The sequence below is a fragment of the Gymnoscopelus microlampas genome (genome assembly GCF_963454915.1).
Source record: "Gymnoscopelus microlampas genome assembly, chromosome: 5".
Lineage (NCBI taxonomy): Eukaryota > Metazoa > Chordata > Actinopteri > Myctophiformes > Myctophidae > Gymnoscopelus > Gymnoscopelus microlampas.
Genome location: NC_139942.1, coordinates 46,776,781 through 46,798,619, shown reverse-complemented (window position 1 = coordinate 46,798,619; position 21,839 = coordinate 46,776,781). Strand labels below are relative to the sequence as shown.

At 41.7% G+C, this 21,839-nt stretch overlaps 1 protein-coding gene across 2 annotated transcripts; it reads right to left on the bottom strand.

Moving 5' to 3' along the window:
* Positions 1–342: 342 nt before the first annotated feature.
* acss2l (acyl-CoA synthetase short chain family member 2 like) lies at positions 343–21,190 on the bottom strand. Of its 2 annotated transcripts, none has more exons than XM_084057300.1 (18): positions 20,902–21,190; positions 20,437–20,632; positions 17,366–17,457; positions 16,992–17,095; positions 15,277–15,349; positions 14,552–14,627; positions 13,259–13,343; positions 11,959–12,096; positions 11,235–11,421; positions 9,361–9,487; positions 7,364–7,496; positions 6,028–6,084; positions 5,261–5,341; positions 4,901–5,009; positions 3,628–3,696; positions 2,761–2,937; positions 2,551–2,625; positions 343–1,819 (listed from the first exon to the last, which is right to left on the bottom strand). In XM_084057300.1, exons 1-18 carry the CDS (start codon positions 21,032–21,034, stop codon positions 1,692–1,694), a joined length of 2,040 nt encoding a protein of 679 aa, XP_083913426.1. In that variant the 5' UTR covers positions 21,035–21,190; the 3' UTR covers positions 343–1,691. The 2 variants fall into 2 exon arrangements, with proteins under 2 accessions (XP_083913426.1, XP_083913427.1); XM_084057301.1 differs by having other exon boundaries at positions 345–1,819; positions 9,361–9,494; positions 11,251–11,421.
* Between the last annotated feature and the right edge of the window lie 649 nt (positions 21,191–21,839).

The window sequence follows — 21,839 nt, the reverse complement described above, 5'->3', positions numbered from 1 at the left end:
CCCTCTCCAGTCATGATTGGACCGATCAGATCATCAAAGTCCCCGGTTTCATTAGTGGCTCAACGGTAGAATGCAAGACAACAAAAGGAAGAAGGCTTTGCTTTGGCAGATAGGACTGAATGGCTTTCAGAGTGAACAGCAGAGCAGCTGACAGTGAGCCCTTTCTATCACAAGGGGGCAGTGTTGAAAAGCTGATGTATTTTCTAAATGTCTCTCTTAATTCTCTCAACCAAGGATGATGAATTTAGGGTGCAAATGAATTACAATGGGCACTAACCTCATAGAAGCCATGAGTTACAGATTTATATTTATATGTTTTTTAATCCATATTGGGGTCCATATGCTGTCAGAATCCATGCTACTCAACCGCAGTAGAAAGAGTACGACAACAGTCATCGATCGTCAAATACGTAGATAATGCACTTTATTTGCAGGTCATAGAAATACTGTATCACACATTGAAAAAAATATACATCAAATCAACCTCCCAATACAAGCCACTATGGAAACTGTGCAAAGCTGGCTTGTCCGTCGTAAAGACAGTTCTTAAAAAGGAGCTGAGCGCATCCTAACTTTAATTATCTACAAAATGATAAAAATATAGATGGGGGGCTATAGGACATTATGGAAAAACAAGTTCTAAGCAATGAAAGAATGACTGCTTTAAACACAGAATGAAAAAAAGAGTAAAGAGAGAAATATTACAAGATTCTGTGTAAAGAATATCTGAAATACTGGCCCACCCACAAATGTAATCAATACCTCGCCATTGAGAGTCATTTAGAAGTGACAGTCATGCCCATGTACCGTTTAGGCTGTAGGTCCTTCACCAATGCCATTTAGATTTATATTCTTAAAAACCCGGGCTCTGGGGACCCCCAGCGGTCCTTGAGGGAGTTCCAGGGGGGTCCCCTGCTAAATGATGGATGGATAAGAACCAAATGGACACTTGTTGTGGGTTCCATTTGTACACTCCCAGAGTTAAATTAGCCCATTAAGACCTGAGTACCCGATTCAAAAAATGTCTTCTAAATCCTAACAGTTTTCTGGAAAACGTGTTCAGTGATTCTCAAACCTTTTCATGTCAAGGACCCCCATGTATTTGGCCGCCAACAACCCATCTCAAAATATTTTGTTCCAGGGACCCCCAGAAGCAAAGTTTTGAGTGCAAAGATTTGCAAAAATGTTCCCGATTAAAAAAATATAGCAGGTCTACAAGCTCATACGAATGCGTTATGAACTTGTAGATCTGCTATATTTGAATAGACCAAGTATAAAATAATAGTTAAAAATGGTTAAAATTGGCCTGGACCGCTGGCGTAGCGGTCCAGGCACCTAGGCTCAGTGTAGCCTGACAGCGTGTCGTGGGTTTGAGTCCCGATCCCGACGACCTTTGCTGCATATCAGTCCCCATCTCTCTCTCTCCCCATTTCCTGTCAATAAAGGCATAAAACCCCCAAAATAAATAAAAAAATAAATAAAATCTAAAATGACACATGGTTGCAATGGGTTAACTGTGTACATTGGGGTCCCAGAGATACTACATTCTATATCAAATCCATGGCCTATAATGGGGGTCCGGATGAGAATCACTGGTCTAGACAGCGGGCCCTATTCTATATTTGTATCCGTCCAGAGACAGAGGGCTTATTTATTATACATTCTTATCCGTCTAGAAGACAGAGGCCTCCTCAGGCTGCAGCTTCGCACCTCTGGCTGATCAAGACCTCGACCACATTGGGGTCCGCTAGGGTGGAAAGGTCCCCCAGGTCCTGCTCGTTGCGTGCGATCTGCCTCAGAACTCGCCTCATGATCTTACCTGTAAAAGGAGAACACGATCAACCTAGATTAGAAGTTATTAACCACCCCAGCAATGCATCCCTATTCCGGGGTGGACATTCGGCAAAAATAGAAGATCTACAAACTCACAACGCCTCACAACATCATGACATGACACGTTGTGAGCTTGGAAGTGATGTAGTATAATTAAATTGATAATAATCAAGTGATGCACACAGTTACTATTTACAATTTGTTGCTGTCGGACAGAAACCTCTTATCTCCATATTCTAACTTTTGTTGTTTTTTTCCGTAAATGAACGCCCTACTTGATCATACAACAGTGTCACACAAAAGCATCGAAAGTAGCAGATCCGCAAGCTCGAAACGCAGCGCGAAGCGATGCGTTTTGAGCTTGTAGATCTGCTACTTTTGAATTTGAATCCTGAAAAGTAACAGTTTTGGACATATGAGGTTTCCATCCAACAGAGACGAATTAAAGTGATGGGTTTGGTACTGTATATTATAACATAAGAGCAACATGGCCACTTTCCATCTGGCGTCCCTATTTTGGGCATGTCATTATAGGCAAACATTTTCGAAACAAAACAAAACAAAAAAGAGCTTGTGAGCTTACATGTAGATCTGCTATTTTCGCTATTGTCGCACGACACCATCGCATCGTACGACCAAGTATAAAAGGGGGGTTAAGTGGTTAATTAAGTCACATTAGGTAGGAGATGATGACGCTGCAGTCAATGTCAAAGTTACCTGAGCGAGTTTTGGGGAGTGCTGGGGCGTTCTGAATGAAATCCGGGGTTGCGATTGGTCCAATTTTTTCCCTCACTAAAGAAAAGAAGAAAATGTGGAATTTGCATAGAAAACTTCAACACAAATAGACAAAGAGATGGCCGGAGAGTACAGGAACAAGAGAAAGGTAAAACATATTATATAGTTCTTGCACTCCTCTCTGAGTCTCACCCAGTCTCTTCAGCTCATCCACCAGCGTGCAGTTGAACTCCCTGCTGTCTTTCAGGGTGACGAAGCAGTACAGACACTCCCCCTTCACCTTGTGGAGCCGGCTGACCACCGCAGCCTCCGCCACCGCGGGATGCTCCGTCAGCGCCGCCTCCACCTCCGCCGTGCTCATCAGGTGGCCTGGAGGTAGGTATGGAGGTAAGTATAGAGCAAGGTTAAGATGACAGTTCTTTAGTCATGAAGAATAAACAACAACAAATGGAACAAGAGGAAGATTTGAAGGCAGGTGAAAATAAATATAAGTACCTGTAAAGTACAAAAATGTGCTTTTCAGAGATAGCGCTGTTTTGAGCTCTGTATACCTTGTTGTACGACAAGTAGCTAAAATAGCCTATCTACAAGCTCACAATGTGTTGTGAGCTTGTAGAGCTGCTATTTTCGCAGAATTGGAAAATATGATATAAAAATAAAAAATCATTAACTTTTAGAACACAGAATTTGGCCAAAAAAGGGACGCCAGGGTTAAGGGCCATTCACACTGAGCACTATAACTATAAAAATATAGTTTAAAAAATCGTTCTAAGGCAAGTGGATGGCAGAGTTCACACCAACCATAAAGAAATACAATGGTGAACGATATATAGTTACAGTTATCGTTATAATTATAGTGCTCAGTGTGAATGGCACTTAATGTGGTAAAACAAATGACACTATAGTCATGATTTAGTGAACTGCAGTAATTGTAATAAAACCAAATAAGAAACTCTCAATAGCAACGTTGGGTAATGCAGTAGAGAGATAACATCTTATCTGCCAGTCCGTCTGAATAAAGGAAACAGTGTTATCATCAAGTGTAACATCCAGTAGCACCTGAGACGTTTAGCATGTCGTCTATCCTTCCTGTGATCCAGTAATAGCCGTCCTTATCCCGCCTGCAGCCTGACAAAGAACAAAAACAAGACACTAAATTAAAACACTCATTTCTTCCATTTCACCTTTTTCTAGGGTTCCAGACATTATTTGCCCAAGGTGAGAGGGGGGGATAAAAGCTCACAGAGGATACACTTGCACTGATTGGTCAGATGCTGTATCAGATATGACATGTCAATATGAGTGTCATACAAACTTTTGTCTCATTGATTGTTAGGTATTGTATTTCTATGTTTTTTTTGTTCTCTGGTCTAGTTTTCTTGGTTCTATGTTTCTGTTGGCCCCAGCTGTATCTCATTTGTAATCACCCCTCATGTGTATATCAGTCAGTCCTTGTTGAGTCACTGGTTTGTGTGACATGTTTTGGTTTGTCTGAGTTTTTGTTCACCTGTCTCCTTTATTAAAACACCCAATAATGGGGTTTGAGCACTACCTGGCCTAGCTGTCCTGCGTTTGGGTTCTCCCCACACCAGCACGCAACACCAAGGAGACACTGGAGTTTAGCCAGATGCAAAGAAACCAAAACACAGGGTGGATCAATGTTTCACAGAATGCCTGTGTAATGGTGAGGTCGACAAGCCAGCAGCACCTACAGTGTTCTCAGCAACTCTCTCCCCAAACTGTCGGGTGAATCCCAGCGGGACTATACCATTTTGGTCACCGGGGCAGCTCCTCATTGAAAGGTAATCTATTCTTCTAATCTAGTTGAATAAATAATCTATTTGCTATTGCTGATAATTTCTCATTGTCTTTGTTAATAAATGAGGCTATGGGTATGTGATAAACAAACTGCTTCCTGGCATTCATCGTCCAACCTCAGGCAAGGCTGCTGATATGCGGCCGGTTGGGTAACATGAAATGTCCAGGTGTGATCTATTGCTGTCGGGTGGAAACCTTATGTGTCCAATGTATATATATGTCCAAAACCACTCCTATTTATTTTATTTAAAAAACATTTTAAATGGTCAAAATAGCCAATCTACAAGCTCACAACGCATCGCAATGTGACGTGTTGTGAGCTTGTAGATCTACTATTTTCACTACATTTGCATGACACTGAGGAAGTAGGGCATTAATGTACCCCCCAAAAAATATTGAAATATGGAGGTACAAGGTTTCTGCCTGACGACAAATAAATACATGTACTTCTGTATCAAGCACCAGAGTATTGTCATTAGAAGGCTTAGTCACTGACAGGTTGACATTTGCTTACCATCACCAGTCACATAGAAGCCTGGGAATTTCTTGAAGTAAGTGTTCTCAAAGCGTTGGTGGTTTCTGTATACAGTACGCATAATGCCTGGCCAGGGTCTTCTGAATACCTGTCATACACCCACAACATATGTACCAATATTAGAAATGAATATATATATATACTTCACTAATAATTATTATTATTAATAATATTGATGATGATGATACTACTACTGCTACTGCTACTACTAGTACTACTACTACTACTACTACTACTACTACTACTAATAATAATAATAATATAATAATTATTATAATTATAACAAAACCAATAAGACCTGAGGCCAATTCTACAAATGCCTTCTAAACCAGTAGTTACCAGGTATCCCTCCGCCTCTCCCTCCAGCTCCTCTCCGTGCTCGTTGAGGATGGTGGGCTCCACGCCGAAGAAAGGAAATGTCTGAAATGTTAAGATGGATGGCCTCACATTAGCTCACTGACGTAGATTAGATCACTGTGTGTTTTCAATACCCCAGCACAGGCAGTGCTGCTTATTCCAGATCACAATCACATCCCTATTATTATACATATGTCCTGTATTAAAAATGTTTATGAAGAAAAGTTGCGTGTCTCATTTAATAACAATGTTCCCGGTTTGTCTATGTCCCAAATATTTTGGTCCTTATCATCAACTAAATATAATAACTATTAGCATTCATTAAGATATGGTATTATGGAGGCCAAGTCTTGTCTTGTTTTTTAAACACGTTTCTAGAGCAGTGGTTCTCACCGTGGGATCCAGGGACCCCCACAGGGTTCCTTGGGGGGGTTTCGGGGGGTCACAAGCTAAATGATTGATAGTTACAAAACAAACGGACCCTTAGGGTCTGTAACTCTTGAGAGTGTACAAAAAAGTGTAAAAATAGCAGAAATGGCTGTTGTACAAGCTTACAACGCACCACGAAGTGACACGTAAGCTTGTAGATCTGCTATTTTTATATTTCAAAATGTGTTCTTTTTTAAAAACGATTTTAACGATTATGCAAAAAATAATTGCGATTATCTCAAATAATTGCGATTAGACGATTATGTAATAATTGTGACAGGCCTAGTACAGTAAAGGATGTAAGAGGTGCGGTCACTTACAGCAGAGCCAGGTTTCAGAGGTGTAGCAGCAGGCAGAGGAGTCAAGACGTGACCACCCTGTAGAGTCAACGAGGAGAGGAGATCCCAAAGGTCAATGATTGACACATTTAGCTGTGAACTGGGTAACTGAACTTGATTCAACTGAAAACTGATTTGGGTTGTAAAGGTCAATGACAAAATGTTGCACCTTTGACTGCTCAAAGGCCTTTTTGATGATGAACTAAAGGCACAGGTTGATGCCTTTAGTTCAGAAAATACAACCTGGTTCTAAATAAAACATTACATCGCTTTATCGCCGCATATAATACGTGTTCTGTGTGAATGTACTTATAGCTCAAACAACAGTTCACAAATGAATTGCACAGAGAACCTACTGAACAAGACTGAACATGTGAACATATACTGTGTGTTTGAGCTTGATTTACATTAGAAGCTTGGTGCTAGGAACTATAATTAAAATTACTTTAAATTAGGCTTTTATTCTGTGCTTTTTCAAATACTTTTCAACCACACAAGGACTGAATCTATGACCTTTCAGTAACAGTATTCTTTCTCTAACCACAAGGTCAGCAAGCCGCCATGCTCTCATGTTCTAGCTCCCTGTATTTGGCAATTTTATTGAGCCATAACCACAGATTCAATATTGAGAAAGACAATGTAGGCTAAAGCCAACGTTTTGCAAGAGCAGGTACATTAGTTAATGCTTAATATAAAAGGGAGGAAAGACATGCACGCCCACACCCGAGGTTGGGCAGGTGCTGAGCGAAAGAATATAACATGGAAACCAAAAGAGAACGCTCGCGCACTGTGGGCTCCAGTTGCAGAATTCTTTATTGCACCTGAGCTACGTTTCATTCATAGAATGCATTGCAGCTGTTGACATCAGACACATAGACCTATGACCAATGGCCAATCGTGTATGATTAAATACATCAATGCATTAAAAAAGATGGAGGCACTAGAAGTGTCAGAACATGTAACATTGTATGTACGAAAACCCAATATGGGTGTCTCTTTGGGTGCACTTCAGTCTGAGGAAGGGCGAAAGCAGCACTCCTGTGCAATAAAGAATTCTGCAACTGGAGCCCAAAGTGTGCGTTCTCTTTTGGTTTTCACGTTAGTTAATGCCAGAGCCTTGCATTAGAGAGTTGCGTCACCTCGGAGGCAGAAAACAGCGCCGGTCACCGGGTTCATGTAAACTCGAAATAGTGACAAACGCTCATAGACTCCAGTGCATTACGTAAACATCCAGTTCAGGGCTTTGTCACTATTCGCCAATAGAAGGCCCTGTAGAAGACTGGCCCGATGATGAAGTGAGCTGACGGTTAATGCTTACCGTCTCAGTCTGCCAGAAGGTGTCAACCACAGGACACCTGCGCTGGCCGACCACCTCGTGGTACCACTGCCACGCCTCTGGGTTGATTGGCTCGCCTACAGTACCCAGAATCTTCAGGCTGGAGAGGTCATACCTGATAGAGATAATGAAAATATGTATAAACATTTTAGTTATTGCTGTACGGAGCAGATATAACAACAGATAGACTTGACAGACTTCACAACGGACATGTTGGCAGGTAAACACAGCCAGTGGTGTAAAGTAACTAAGTACATGTACTCAATCAAGTACTGCACTTAAGTAAACTTTTGAGGTATTTTTACTCTTAAGTATTTACAATTTTCAATACTTTTACTTCTACTCCCCTACATCTCAGAGGAAAATATTGTACTTTTACTCCACTACAACTAAATGAAAACTTTCACTAGAGTTACTTTGTAGGTTTTGATTATTATTAAAAAACACACTAACCACTTCAGCCGTATATATATTTTGGTCATTTGAAAATAGCAGATCTACATGCGACGCATTGTGAGCTTGTAGATCGGCTATTTTCTAAAGATTTTTTTTATTCATTTTGAACTTGTGAAATGGGACATTCTGCACAATGAGTACTTCTACTTTTGGAACTTTAAGTATATTTTTGATGCCAATACTTTTGTACTTTTACTCAAGTACATTTTTAATACGGGACCTCTACTAGTAACACAGTATATCTACATTGCAGTATTGATACTTTTACTTAAGTAAAATGTGTGAGTATTTCTTCCATCGCTGAACACGGCACAAGATGATAACGTTCATTGTGTTTCATGCAGGTGTTACTGTGTGCCTGCCAGCATGGACCTCTCCATACAGTTAACAACATGCTGGCCTGAGGGCCTGGCAACACCTACAGTAAATAAAACACACCCGCTCTTTAAAATTATCACCGTCAGCTGTATTTACCTTTATGAAAAAGGTTCGTTAGCAAACATTCGTCATGTCGCCGGTCGGACATCAAACGGTAAGTTACATAACTTGAATTGTAAGTGTTATGTAATGAAATGTGTAGTACGGATCTGAGTAGCAAGTTTACACTTATTATGCATTAATTAACTACTTTCAACCTGGCAACCCGTTTTTGAGCATGTCATCAAAAGATTTCAAGCTACAACATGTTGTAAGCTTGTAGACCCATTAAAACCAGTAAAGCATCTGTGTCATTTTAGATTTTAGCAGCTATTCAAAAATAGCAGATATACAAGCTCACAGCGCATCACTTCGTGCCGCGCTGCGAACTTGTACATCAGCTATTTTTGAACATTTTTGAAAAATCTTGAAAGTGTGAGAACTATTAGTAATCTAAATCCATTTATAATGCATCTTCGGTGCATTTACACTTAGGTTTTTATGTGGTTGAACAATGAGATATCTATCTGATTGCTCAAGATGTAGTTCAGGATCAGAGGTGCTTTCTCCTTTTGGCCAAAAGATGGCAGCTTGTAGTGACTGTGTGCTCCTGAGCACAGTTTCTCAGGTTGTTCTTGGCAGGTGACCCTGGAATGAAGGCCGACCGTTCCTGTGGCCCTCGCATTAAAAAAAAACATGGAAAATTGCATGTTTACACTCCTCTGATTGCAAATTGCCTGGAGAGCGTAAACAATATTCCCCCTTTTCTCCGGGAGGCAGAAATCAAACTGCCTTTGTGAACTAGTCAACTAGTGTGTAGTTGCATTTATGTAGCTCAAAAGTTATAGTATAATTCTTTTTTATGTTTTGACAGTGGCAAGATAGTAGGTAATACTGTAGATTAGAGCTTTAGGAGTTAGGGTTAGAGTTATCCCTGATTTATACTTGGTTGCGCACTGGTATGTGCACCGAAAAATATTCTTTGTCTATAGAATTCAGCTATTTTCATTGCTGTCCTAAGATTTTTATGTCCTCACAAGTATAGTAATACCAAACGTGTGTGTGCGTGCGTGCGTGCGTGTGTGCGTGCGTGTGCGTGTTCTTACTTCTGCAGTGGCTCTTTTCCATACTTCATCAGCAGGCGGATGGCAGTGGGCGCTGTGTAGAACTTGGTCACTTTGTACTTCTCTATGATCTCCCAGAAACGACCCACGTGAGGATAGACTGGAATACCTTCATACTGTGAGACACACACACACACACACACACACACACACACACACACACACACACACACACACACACACACACACACACACACAGGTTAGAATTACTATGATAGTGAGGACATCAACATTTTAGGGACAGCATGGAAAATAGCAGAAATTGTAAATCTGCTTGTAGATCGGCTATTTTTCTGTGCGGGAAAAACAACCAAGCATAAAATAGGTAAAACTAACCCCAACCCCTAAACCTAACCTTTAAATGTCTAATCCTAACCCTAAAAATATGTTTTAACCATAAAACAACCATTTCTATTGTGAGGACCAGGAAAATGGTTCTACTATACTTGTTCTGGGGACATTTTGTCCTCACAGGTATAGTAATACAAACACAAACACACACACCCACACACACACACGCGCGACACAAAATATAATGTATGCATTTGCTCTGACTTAAATGGCACTAACATTTGCAGGTTTATAGAGAAAACATCCACCCGTTGGTATTGTGTAGAGGGTTTAATAAGGTACAGTAGACAGCAAGCCCACATTGTAATGAGCACTATTTTTCAGCATAATGAGCAGGTAATCAAAAGCTTTCGCACGCCTGACTGAGGTTTGACAGGTGCGTTGGTTGGTGGAGGATAAGACTACTACTAGACTGAATGAAAATAAAAGCACCCGCACACTGTCTACACTTGCTCAATAAAGAGACTACATTTTATTAAATGCATTTAATAAACAAGTCTCTTTATTGAGCAAGGGTAGACCGTGTGCTGGTGCTTTTATTTTTATTCAGTGGCAGCATAATGCACAAAGATACAAATTAGCGAAAATAGCAGATCTACAAACTCAGAATGTAGCATCTGCTATTTTAGCAATATATAAATAAAATAAAAACATTTCTGAACATTTGCCCAAAATAGGGACACCAGGATTGATTGTAAAACAAAACCACTGACATATTACGATTACAGTACATAACGTGACCTCTATTGAAGAGAGAATCATGCTGTTTTTAATCTCATGTACAACTCGTTTTTCTTCTTGCATCTTAATAGATATATACCTTTATTTTTCCCTACGGGGGAAATTCAGTCGCCCCGAGGCAGCACAGCAGTTATGTCTTCTACATCATGAAGAGTATACACACCAACGACTATGCTCATACACCTTATGTCTGTCTTATGTATAGGGCATCACAGTTGCGGCCACTTCCGGGTTCCACTGCAAAATTCTCAATGCAATTTTCCCATTGACTTTTCCAAAAATATTTTTATCAATTAATTTAAGCCTAGAATCAAGCCATCCAGGCTCCTGGTGAATCATGACCATTAAACATTTTTTTCTGTGATTTTTTTTATTTTATATTTAATTATATGATATACTATATTTAATAAATACCCTTTGTTTTGCCGTTTTCAAAACATTTTTTCACAGAATCAAACGTTTTATGGTCATGATTCACCAGGAGCCTGGATAGCTTGATTCTAGGCTTAAATGAATTGATATAAATATTTTTGGAAAAGTCAATGGGAAAAATGCATTGAGTATTTTGCAGTGGCACCAGGAAGTGGGCGGGAACTGCGATGCCCTATACTGTTACGGATGGATATGCTAATATCCATCCTAAAAAATGTAGATACCTTTTTTTATTTTTTATTCTTTCTTGTCCCCCTTATCCTCTCCCCCCATGGAGCTTGCACAACAACGGTTTCACACCTGTAAACCTGTGATTTGACAATAAAGATGACAGATGTATCTACTCACCAGGACGCTGGTGGCTCCATTGGCCAGGGGGCCGTAGGTGATGTAGGAGTGTCCCGTGATCCAGCCGATGTCAGCCGTGCACCAGTACACGTCGTCATGGTGATGGTCAAACACATACTTGAAGGTCAGCGATGTGTAAAGCAGGTACCCGGCCACAGTATGGAGAACACCCTGTGTACAGTACACACAAAAAAAGACACGCGCACACACGCATTACTCACCCATTTGTAACTCTAAGAGTGTTGAGACCTTACGGGTTCATTAGGAAGCTTTTTTTGGTCCCATTTACAGTATACTCTCTCAGAGTTAAATTAAAAAGGAGGATTTTTACCGTGCATTTTGCATATCGTTGCTGTCGGGCAGAAACCTGCATCTCCATATTTATTCACGTTTTTTTCCCCGGGAATTAATGCCCTACTTTGTCGTACATAAGTAGCGAAAATGGCCAATCTACAGGCTCATTTGTTATAAAAGGTTGAAAGTGAAAATGAAAGTGGTTCGGTGGTTTTATAAATATGACTGTTTATAAAACCATTCTATTGGAACACAGGTTCTTTTTTTCCATTGTACAAAAGTAACTCTCGGACATACAAGGTTTCTACCTGTCAGCAACGATATGGTACATTTCCATTGCGTTGGCTTCCTGTAATAAGCTGCGAAACTGTACCTCAAACCACGCGCAGTGGTCTCCTATACGACCTACTGTACCTTAGGCTTGCCAGTGGAGCCGCTGGTGTAGAGGATGAACAGAGGGTCTTCTGAGTCCATCCACTCCGGCTCACACTCCTCAGAAACACCTGTGATGGCTTCATCCCACCACACGTCACACTGTGAGTCCCATGGGGTCTGAACACACACACACACACACACACACACACACACACACACACACACACACACACACACACACACACACACACACACACACACACACACACACACACACACACACACACACACACACCACCACAACACAGTGTCACTCACTATCGTCGATTCGTTTTCATATTTTTTTTAGTTGTTTCATGACCATAAGTTGATACTGTAGAGCAGGGGTCTTCAACGTTTTCAGGCCAAGGACCCCCTAGCTGAGAGAGAGATGAAGCAGGGACCCCCTCTATATTGTATAAAAATTGTGTTTCAGATTTAACTGTTTTTGTTTACTTGCTCTTTTTTTCCCTCTACACGACCAAACACCTCTTTGCCAAAAAATAGCCCATCTACAAGCTCACAACGCCTCGCAGCGCGAGGCGTTGTGAGCTTGTAGATCTGCTATTTTTTGGCTAATGTCCTCCTCAGAAAAGGGATGCTAGGGTTAAAGTGCTTAAGGTAAAAAAAAATCATATCACACAAAGATTTTGCGGACCCCCTGTAGTAACTCTGAGGACCCCCTAGGGGTCCTGGACCCCCTGTTGAAGACCCCTGCTGTAGAGTGTATGTAGACAAACAACTGGAAGTCCTTTCAACCCATTAAGACCTGAGGCCGATTCTACAGATGTCTTCTAAATCCTAACAGCTCTCTGAAAAACCTGTTCATGTTGCTGTATCAGTGGTGCTCAAACTTTTTTCATGTCAAGGACCCCCAAAGTTATATGTATTTGGCCGCGAACCCCCATCTCAAAATATTTTGTTCCAGGGACCCCCAGAAGCAGAGATTTGAGTTAAAAACTGTTTTCTTTCAAAAAAAATTCAGGATAAAATAAAAAGCAAGCTCATAAAAACAAGCTCATAAAAAACAAGCTCATAGCGCGGCACTTTGTGCCGCGCTATGAGCTTGTAGATCTGCTATTTTTGAATAGCCAACGCTAAAATCTAAAATGACAGATGCTTTCCCGGTTTTAATGGGTTAATGTAGATAGAAAACAGAAGAGTCACTATCATAGAGCCCTGAGGGACTCCGGTCAACCAAGTACAGGGTTTAAATAGGGGTTAAAATACTTAGGTTGCGGCTCCAACAGAATGAAGGGGGGGCACCGAGCCCGCAACCGTCTTCATTTGAAGTGCCCACCTGTAGCTTGTTACAAGCAGCTCCACTCTTTGTCCTGAGAGCCTGGTGCTTGACGACCAGGCATCTGGTGATACTCACTGGGCCTCTGTGGGGACGACATGAAGAGGCTCGTAAAGCCAAGCAAGAGACAAAATCCTCCCCAAAAGCATTTCATGGCCACTTTAGGCTTTGCCTAAATTTCCAAAATATAATCAAATGGGTTTTTCAAGCACGGCGGATTGACGGAAAAGGCATTTCAAATAGCTAATTATTTTTGAATTAATGAACCTCGCCGTTAACCTCTCAACGGTTCCCTCCTCATGTTTTATTGCAGATAACCATTAGCAGCACAGCCTTTTATTATTGCACGTCAACCACTTACTGTAAGGCCTACATACTTCATGTCATGCAATGAATAGCAAGAAACAGCCGGTCTGCGACCAGGATGTTGTGAAAATAGGGACGCTGGGCTGGAAGTGGTTCAAGCCTGCTGTGTTAATATTTATCAACCACATGACCCAATTTACAATTTAGGCATTTAGCAGACGCTCTTATCCAGAGCGACGTACAATAAGCAAGGTAATCACATACTGTACATCAAATGCAGAGAGACAGTGCAGTGCCTCAGTAAGCTAGGATCGCAGGTAAGCCAGGAAGGCAGGAACCTAGCATCAGTCTAAAAACGATGTGCCGTCAATAATAATGAACTCTAGCGTCCCGATTCTGGGCATGTGAACATTCGGCAAAAATAGGCAAATATTTGTCTACAAGCTCACAATGCGTTGCATTCTAGATTGTCTGTTTTCGGCAAATAGATGTATAGAGGGGACCAAGTATAGACCTCTGGGACACATCGGTAAATGAAGTATATACTGTAGGGTCTAAGTGTTTAAGTAAAAGCTGTGGATGTTACTTTGTGTGTAGAAAAACAATGAGTGCACATCTCTGCTTCCCAGGTAGCCATACATGCTGTTCTACGCAGTCACCATGCTCCCCTGATGAGTCATAACGCTCCATGTTGCCCGGCAACCTGGCACTATGTTTCCCCAACAACCCCCAATAACAGCTGATAGGGGTCTGAGGTGTGTGCGTGTGCGTGTGCGTGTGCGTGTGCGTGTGCGTGTGTGTGCATCCGCACGTGTGTGTGCGCGCGCGCGCGTGTGTGTGTGTGCGAGTGTGTGCATGTGTGTGTTTCAGTAAGCGTGTACGTGCGTCTGTGTTTGCGTGTCTGCAACTATACAGCTTGGGTTTGGTCCCATTACCAGTGGCAAGTGTCAATAGGAGCTTCTGTTTGAGCTGTAAACAGGGACCCACCTTTCACGACATTTTTCCAGAGCCTCGTCTGCAATATGTTTAAGATTAATCAGCTTCTCTCCTCTGTATACACCGTCTGTAAAATACGAGACACATAGACCGACAGGGATAGAGTGAGAGGGATGATAAAAACAGAAAGTCAGCTGTCATGATTGCATGATGAGGCATGATTAGTGGAGAGGGTCTGTTTACACTCTGACACTGGCGGTGGTCATATTTACTACCAGAACAAAGTAGCCCCCATAATGACAACAAACCATTAGACCCGGATGCCGTCATGCTTGGATTCTCAGTGGTTAACCAGTTAAACCCTCTAGAGACAATGGGTCTTCAACAGGGGGTCTGGGACCCCTAGGGGGTTCTTCAGAGTTACTACAGGGGGGCCACCAAATCTTTGTGAGATCGTAACTTTTTTTCGTACCACTTTCCCCTGGCATCCCTATTCTGAGGGGAACATTAGTCGAAAATAGCAGATCTACAAGCTCACAACGCCTTGCACTGCGAGGCGTCTACACCAAATCGCTTTGCCAAGAATAGAGCTTGTAGGTCGGCTATTTCTGGCTCATGTTCCCCCCAGAAGCCGTTGTTGGGGTTCATTAAGCAATCTGGGAACCCATTCGGTAGATTAGGGTTCAAGTGGCTAAAAGGCCACTTTTCTCGTTAGGGAAGCCCATTAGGGGAGCCACGTTATGTAATGTTAGCCATAATGTTGCATTGTACTGAACCTGCTGTCACCAGGAGGCTGCACTGAGCGTCCACAATCCTCTCACACAGAGACTCTGAAGAGAAGCCTGCAAACTGGAGAGAGAGAGAGAGAGAGGGAGAGAGAGAAGAGGCATGTTTGGATCTTTATACAATGTTGAAAGGAAGGATTAGCCAAACTGTATGGGAAAATAATTTCATTGGCGGTTATGTAACCTTTTTTGTACAGAGGCAGCCAGTTGGATGGCCTTATTATTTCATTGCCAGTTGGCAACCTTTCCTGAAACGCACTTGTGTCCTGGCTAAAGTTAATAGTTCACCGAGTTGATGACAGCACCACAAATCAATTGATTAGGGGACTCTGGACTCTGCAAATGTCACTGCGACGTTAAGTGCTTTTTATTTAGATTATAATTGTATGCCAAAGCCACTTTCTATCAGTAGCAATATGGACACCTTAGAACTGAATTAGGGAGGCTGGCCTCATCCCAACAATCCCCGCAAGTCTAACTGACATTTGTATACTAAAAGATTGGAGGATAGAAAAACCCACAACAATGACCAAGGCGAGATGAGGTCGTTTATATTTAATCCTGTCAAAAAACTATACGCCGGCGCACTTGAAAGAAATCCCAAGAGCAGCCAGGGAGTATTTTTAACAGCAACACTAACCTCTACATGGATATGAAAGGTTGAATGGCTAAAATAGCTTTGGCTGGGCGGCAGAATTATTCTTACTGTGTGATCCCTTCACGATCTGACAGTAAACATTTGACCCATATTTCAACTCTTGGCGAGATGAGGCCAACGAGACCAATCTGCTGGTGTGCAGGTGTTGCGAACATTGCTGTTCACAGCCTGAACAGCTGAGCACCGGACCAGAGCAGACTAGACTAACATGGAATGACACCTTTAAACAAATGTTTTTCCTGGGGAAATGGGGTCACATCAAGAAACCCTGCTGATTAGGGACGCAACAGTTAAATCAAACTAGTCGACTTGAGGGATTATAAATAATAATCGATTTTTTAATAAAGTATTGGTAAAATAATGGCATTTTCTGCCATTATGGGTGACAAGAGGCTAAATGCAGACGACTGTGTTAGCTGACACGAAAGCACTCTGCATCGATCATGAGACGGCCATGGACCATTCCCGGTGGAAGAAAGCCATAGCGAAAATCCAGTCCAACCCAGCGGTGCCTGGAAAGCGGACTTTAAACAGATGATGATGATGATGATGTCATTATGGGGTGACAGCACTACAGGGAGTTTCCTGATGACATGTTGCCTTGGTTAGACACTTTTGCCAGTAGCTCTTTTCCAGGCTTTATCTCCTCGTGAGATGGACATAAAACTGGGAACAAGGTTAACTTGTCTGTTATCATTTCAATGAATAAGGTTGAATGATGGAGTGTTTTCCTTCTCACTGATAGAAGGCCGGAGGAGACAGTGCAGTGAAGGCCGTTTGAAAGTCAATGTCACACAACTTTTCTGACAACTAATCTGACGCTTTGAATAGACCTGATGCGGTGAAGCCCTCCTGCCTCGTAAACCAAGCAGCTTTTAAAACCCAAAGGATGACTTCCAAATTCATGTTTAATCCGGGGCTGAATATTGCCTCTTAATTAACCTTGACATCCCTCTTTTGGGCACGTCATTATAGGCAAAAAGCTGTACGGCTAAACTCGAGCTAAAAAATGAGCTGTGGAGAAGGGACGTATTGTCACACAACTTACCACAATGGAGTGAACAGCTCCTATCCGGGCACAGGCCAGCATTGTGTAAACAAGCTCTGGAATCATGGGAAGGTAGATGGCCACCCGGTCTCCCTTTTTCACACCTTTAGTAGAAGACAGAGAGCGTGCAAGGGTCTGAGTAATGACTGTTACACTATCCATGGAATTGTGTAGGAGTTTTGTTAATAAAAATAAGCACAAATGTATTGTATCATACTTGATTTCAATAACATGCACTCTGTATAGTCCACAGGGGCTCGTGAGACACACGATACAGCATGTGTATCAGTCATTACAGCTATATTAACGATACCATGATAATGTCACTGAAAATGTAGACAGGTCTATGGCAGATGTAGAGTTAAGTTTCTTACCCATCTTTTTTAGAACATTAGCACACCTGCACACCTGGCTGAGCAGCTGACTGTACGTAATAGCCATGTGGTGATCGGGTGAGTTCCCCTCCCTGGGAAAACAACAAACCAGCAATAAAGACAATACAATTTGAAATGTGGCAAACAGATCTCACGTTGGTCTGTGATACGCTGTATAATAGTTGGCTACAATAAAATTGTCTTGATGGTCAACCAGATGGAGAGTTTTAATATTTAGGGAAATAGATTGCTCATATCGCATTAAAGTTGCAATCCATACAGTATGTTTTATTGGAGGTAATTGCAACTGTAACACCCAGGATTCAAACCCTGTCCTTTTTTTGTATTATAGCCCCCCTCCCCCAATTATTTTGCCTGGAAATATAACTACGACTTTGTAAACAAGCCAAATTGATAAAGATCGGTGGATCACCTTTGAATTGGAGATAAACTATTTAACAGCGTCACAGCATGAACCTCTAGACTGAACGGTGTGAGTTCATACAGGAGATAACATGTAACCATTGCTGACTGGTCAAATATTGGGTTTGGATGTGTGTCAGGCTTGAACAATTAATGTAGCACAATGTGCTGTAGCACAGAGCCAGCAGGCACCGGCCAGGGCAGCAGCATGCCTGCACAGCGCTCGCCTCTGTTGTGGGACAGACGCCAGAGAACCGCAACAACTTAACATCGACCTTATCGCCAGAACAGAAATGGTGAAACAAATTGATAACAGTGATGAAACTGTGAGTAACTGTGGACTGACTCGATATATAAATGTTGAAATTCTGCAAGTACCCAGAAAAGAGATTGGGAATGATCTTGGCCAAGATCCAGCAGACATATGACTCAAACCGCCAACAGCAAGCCAGGTACAATATAAAGTGTGTCACAGTGTCTTATCTATTACTTTCGGCCAATAAAGATACAATATAACTTTGAGGCATACAATGCTGTTACTATTCAAAAAGGAAACCTAGGAGTGATTTAAAATACAAAATACAATGTTTCCTCAATCACAGTATCAAACCACTGTTCCTGTGAGTAATGCACCACCTAATTTAGGTTAATATTCTACCTCTACGAGCACAGCCAGGTAGTCTCATGGCAACCACGAAGAGAGCTGCACTTTCTGACTAAATCACCTCACGTCACGTCATGTGACACGCAATACGCTGATAAACACATTGTAGCTGACATTTAACATTAAGTGTCTCAAAGTGGGCAGGCACCATTCTCTCCAGTGAAAATGTAAAGGTTATAAGTGTTAAGATTGTGCGATATTAACCACTGGCTACTTGATGAAACCATAGATGTTTTATCTACCTAGTTTTTAATCCATCCACATATGTCTACCTAGTTTTTAATCCATCTATATTTCTAAGTATACTTCATAAGGACACAAAAAACAATGAAAAGGTTCATTTAATTCTCATTCAGCCAAAGGTATCCCGGTAGACCAGTGGCTCTCAACCTGTGGGTCCGGACCCCCAGAGGGGTCCCCCCACATGATCATTTGTTTTGAAGGGGGGGCTCCCCAGATGACAGTAAAGTGAAAATTTAAGGTAATACCTAAAAATATAAATAAGAACATTACTGCATCAAAAGTCATCAACAAGCTATACTATAAAAACTGGTCAAACATTGGCCAAATTGTCAGATAATATAAGAAAGAGGCAAACATTTTGAAAATAGCTGATCTACAAGCTCTTGCGAGGCGTTATTTATCTGTGGAACTGAGTCAAACTAAATGTAATGCCTACAATTCCAATTGCTTGTCAGAGTGGGGGGTCCCCAGTTCAAATACGATTATTTTGGAGGGTCCCCAGTTCAAATATGATTATTTTGGAGGGTCCCCAGTTCAAATATGATTATTTTGGACTGACCCCAGGTAAAATATGATTATTTTGGGCGGTCGCGGTCTGAAAAGGTTCAGAACCACTGGTCTATACAGTCTATGGTCTAGACGGCCTCAGCGGAGGGAATTCCCATCACTTGTGAAGTCCTTAGTTAGAACAGGACGTTGATAAGACTTGGGCTTTATTGAAGAGGTGTGACCAGACCACATGTTAGCCCTGTTGCTTTGTCACAGTTCCGTCAGATCAGATTATATCGTGAATGGCATGTAGCGGCATGAAACCAACATGACAGACAGTTCACAAAGCCATCACATAGAGTGCCAGCGTGGAATTCAAACACTGTAATGTAACTTATGTGCATAGTGGCCGGTCTTACAAAGTAGCCCAGTATCACTGACTGTACTTCTGGCACTTCCAAGTTGGCGGACAACAATTCCTTGTTTGCTTAGTCGACAGGATTTACAGGGTAAATATTTGCACCTATATGAAATGAAACCCTATAACAAGTACAGCCTTATATCGTGGCTGGCTTAGGATGTGTGGCTTTATTGTCACAACCTTGGTAAAAAAAAGTCCTTAACCCATTCAATCCGGGAACGTATATCATGTCATTTTAAGATTTCTTTGGACTTAATCAAAAAACGCAGTTATACACGATCGGTGCCGGGCTATGAGCTTATATATCGGCTATTTTTGAATAGCCAAAGAAATCTAAAAATGGCAGAGATGTGTCCCCGGATTGAATGGGTTGAAAGGAATATGAATTCAATGAATTCAATTGAGGATACAAGTATTTTTAAACTGTAATTAAACTCCTTTAAGGTCCTTTAAGGTCCTCGTCAGAGTGTTCCTGTAAATAGACACAGGGAGACTATAAGACTTTATTTGGGTCATTGGATCAGACTCTAATTATTCTATTAATATCAGGACAATATTATATTACAAAGATTATGTTATTGTGTAATGTACTATTAAATAATATCTACTAATAGGATATCCGTCTCTGGCGCCTGAATTTCCCCCCGCGGGTTCAATAAAGGTATCCATCTTAGCCAAACTTCTAATTCATTCTAAGAATTTTGGAAACAGTCCTGGCGGAGTTCTCCTTTTGGATTCCAACAGGACTTTTGGACAAGTGACATAACCCCGGGCGGGTAGTCTTTCAGATGAGGATGTTCTTTTTTATCCTGTGTAAATGTTGTTGCTTACCAGTAATACGCAACCTGGTCACCAAGATTCTTCTCCCTCACATTTCTATCAAGGACATTGTAGCACATGTTGGTTTTGGCGCCCTCCATGCACTTCACGAAAACATCCCCTTTTGTCATGTCAAAGTTGTACTGCAGCATTGGTCCTGTTGCGGGCTTCTTCCAAAAGAAGTCATCAGCAACCTCTTTCCAGAAAGCTGAAAGAGAGTGACGTTATTCAAAATTGGCAAATAATTTGCATATTATATTCTAGCATTGCAGAAAGCAGGGCTTTACACATTATGTCAGACAGAGAAACTAAGGCTGATATGGAGGCATGCACACTGTAGAGGCAGTCAGAGAGAGAGAGAGAGAGAGAGAAATAAAGAGGGGAGATGACAGTCATGACAGTCATGACAGTGACAGAGAGGATGAACTGCGGGTAAATGGTTTTAAGTACAACCACTCAAAACTCATATTGACCTACCTTCAGGATCGTCCAGAGACTTCCTGTAAAGTGTTAAATAGGAGTTGAAATCAGGCACATGAGCATCCCTCTTCAAGTCAGGAGGAGGGTAGTACATAGTGTCCTGTATATGCTGGGATCCAGGAACAACCATTGTTGTGGATATAGATGCAGGCCCGGCCTATAATAGCATTGGAGGATGAAAGAGAGTGAGAGAGGGAGCGAGAGAGAGAGAGAGAGAAAATGGGTTAATCCGTAGCTAGCCACTGCACTGCTGATCAGACTATTCTCCTGGGGGCCAGCAGGTAAGAACACTACAAGGCCTCTGGTATTGAAGCACAACAGTTCAGTATCAGTACCACCAACAGGACCCGCCCCTAAGCCCTCTCTTCCCCAGTCTGCTTAGTGCCGGGCCAGCCAATCGCATCACACGGTTCGGCACTCCCACTTTTTCATTGGCTGCCCCGTCGCTGGTCTGTTGGTGGCATTATGCTATGGGGGAGGACCATGGATGTAGAGGACAACTGACTGGCTGGCTGACTGACTGCAGGGGTGCAGGATGAATGCTGGGATTCAGACACACTGGGGCGGGGGGGGGGGGACACTCCTGCTCACTGCTGTACACAAATAAGATCCCTGTACCTCTCATAGAGTACAAATGGACCTGTAAGGATCCACATGATTTAATTAATAGTTTTTTGAACAGAGACCAAGACTATAGACTGTCCTTGTTTTAAGTCATTCGGTTTTATTATTATCATTATTATTATTATTATGATTATATGCTTGCTTATATATTTGCCTGAAAGTAGGCCAAGATATTTTCTAATTGTTCCTTGTAAGCAATACTTTTACTGTGGTTTGTGTTAAACTTAACTGCACAATATCACACTGAACTATAAGAAATATAAATATTTCAATTAATACAGTTTATTTAGTTTTTCTCCCCTGATCATTGT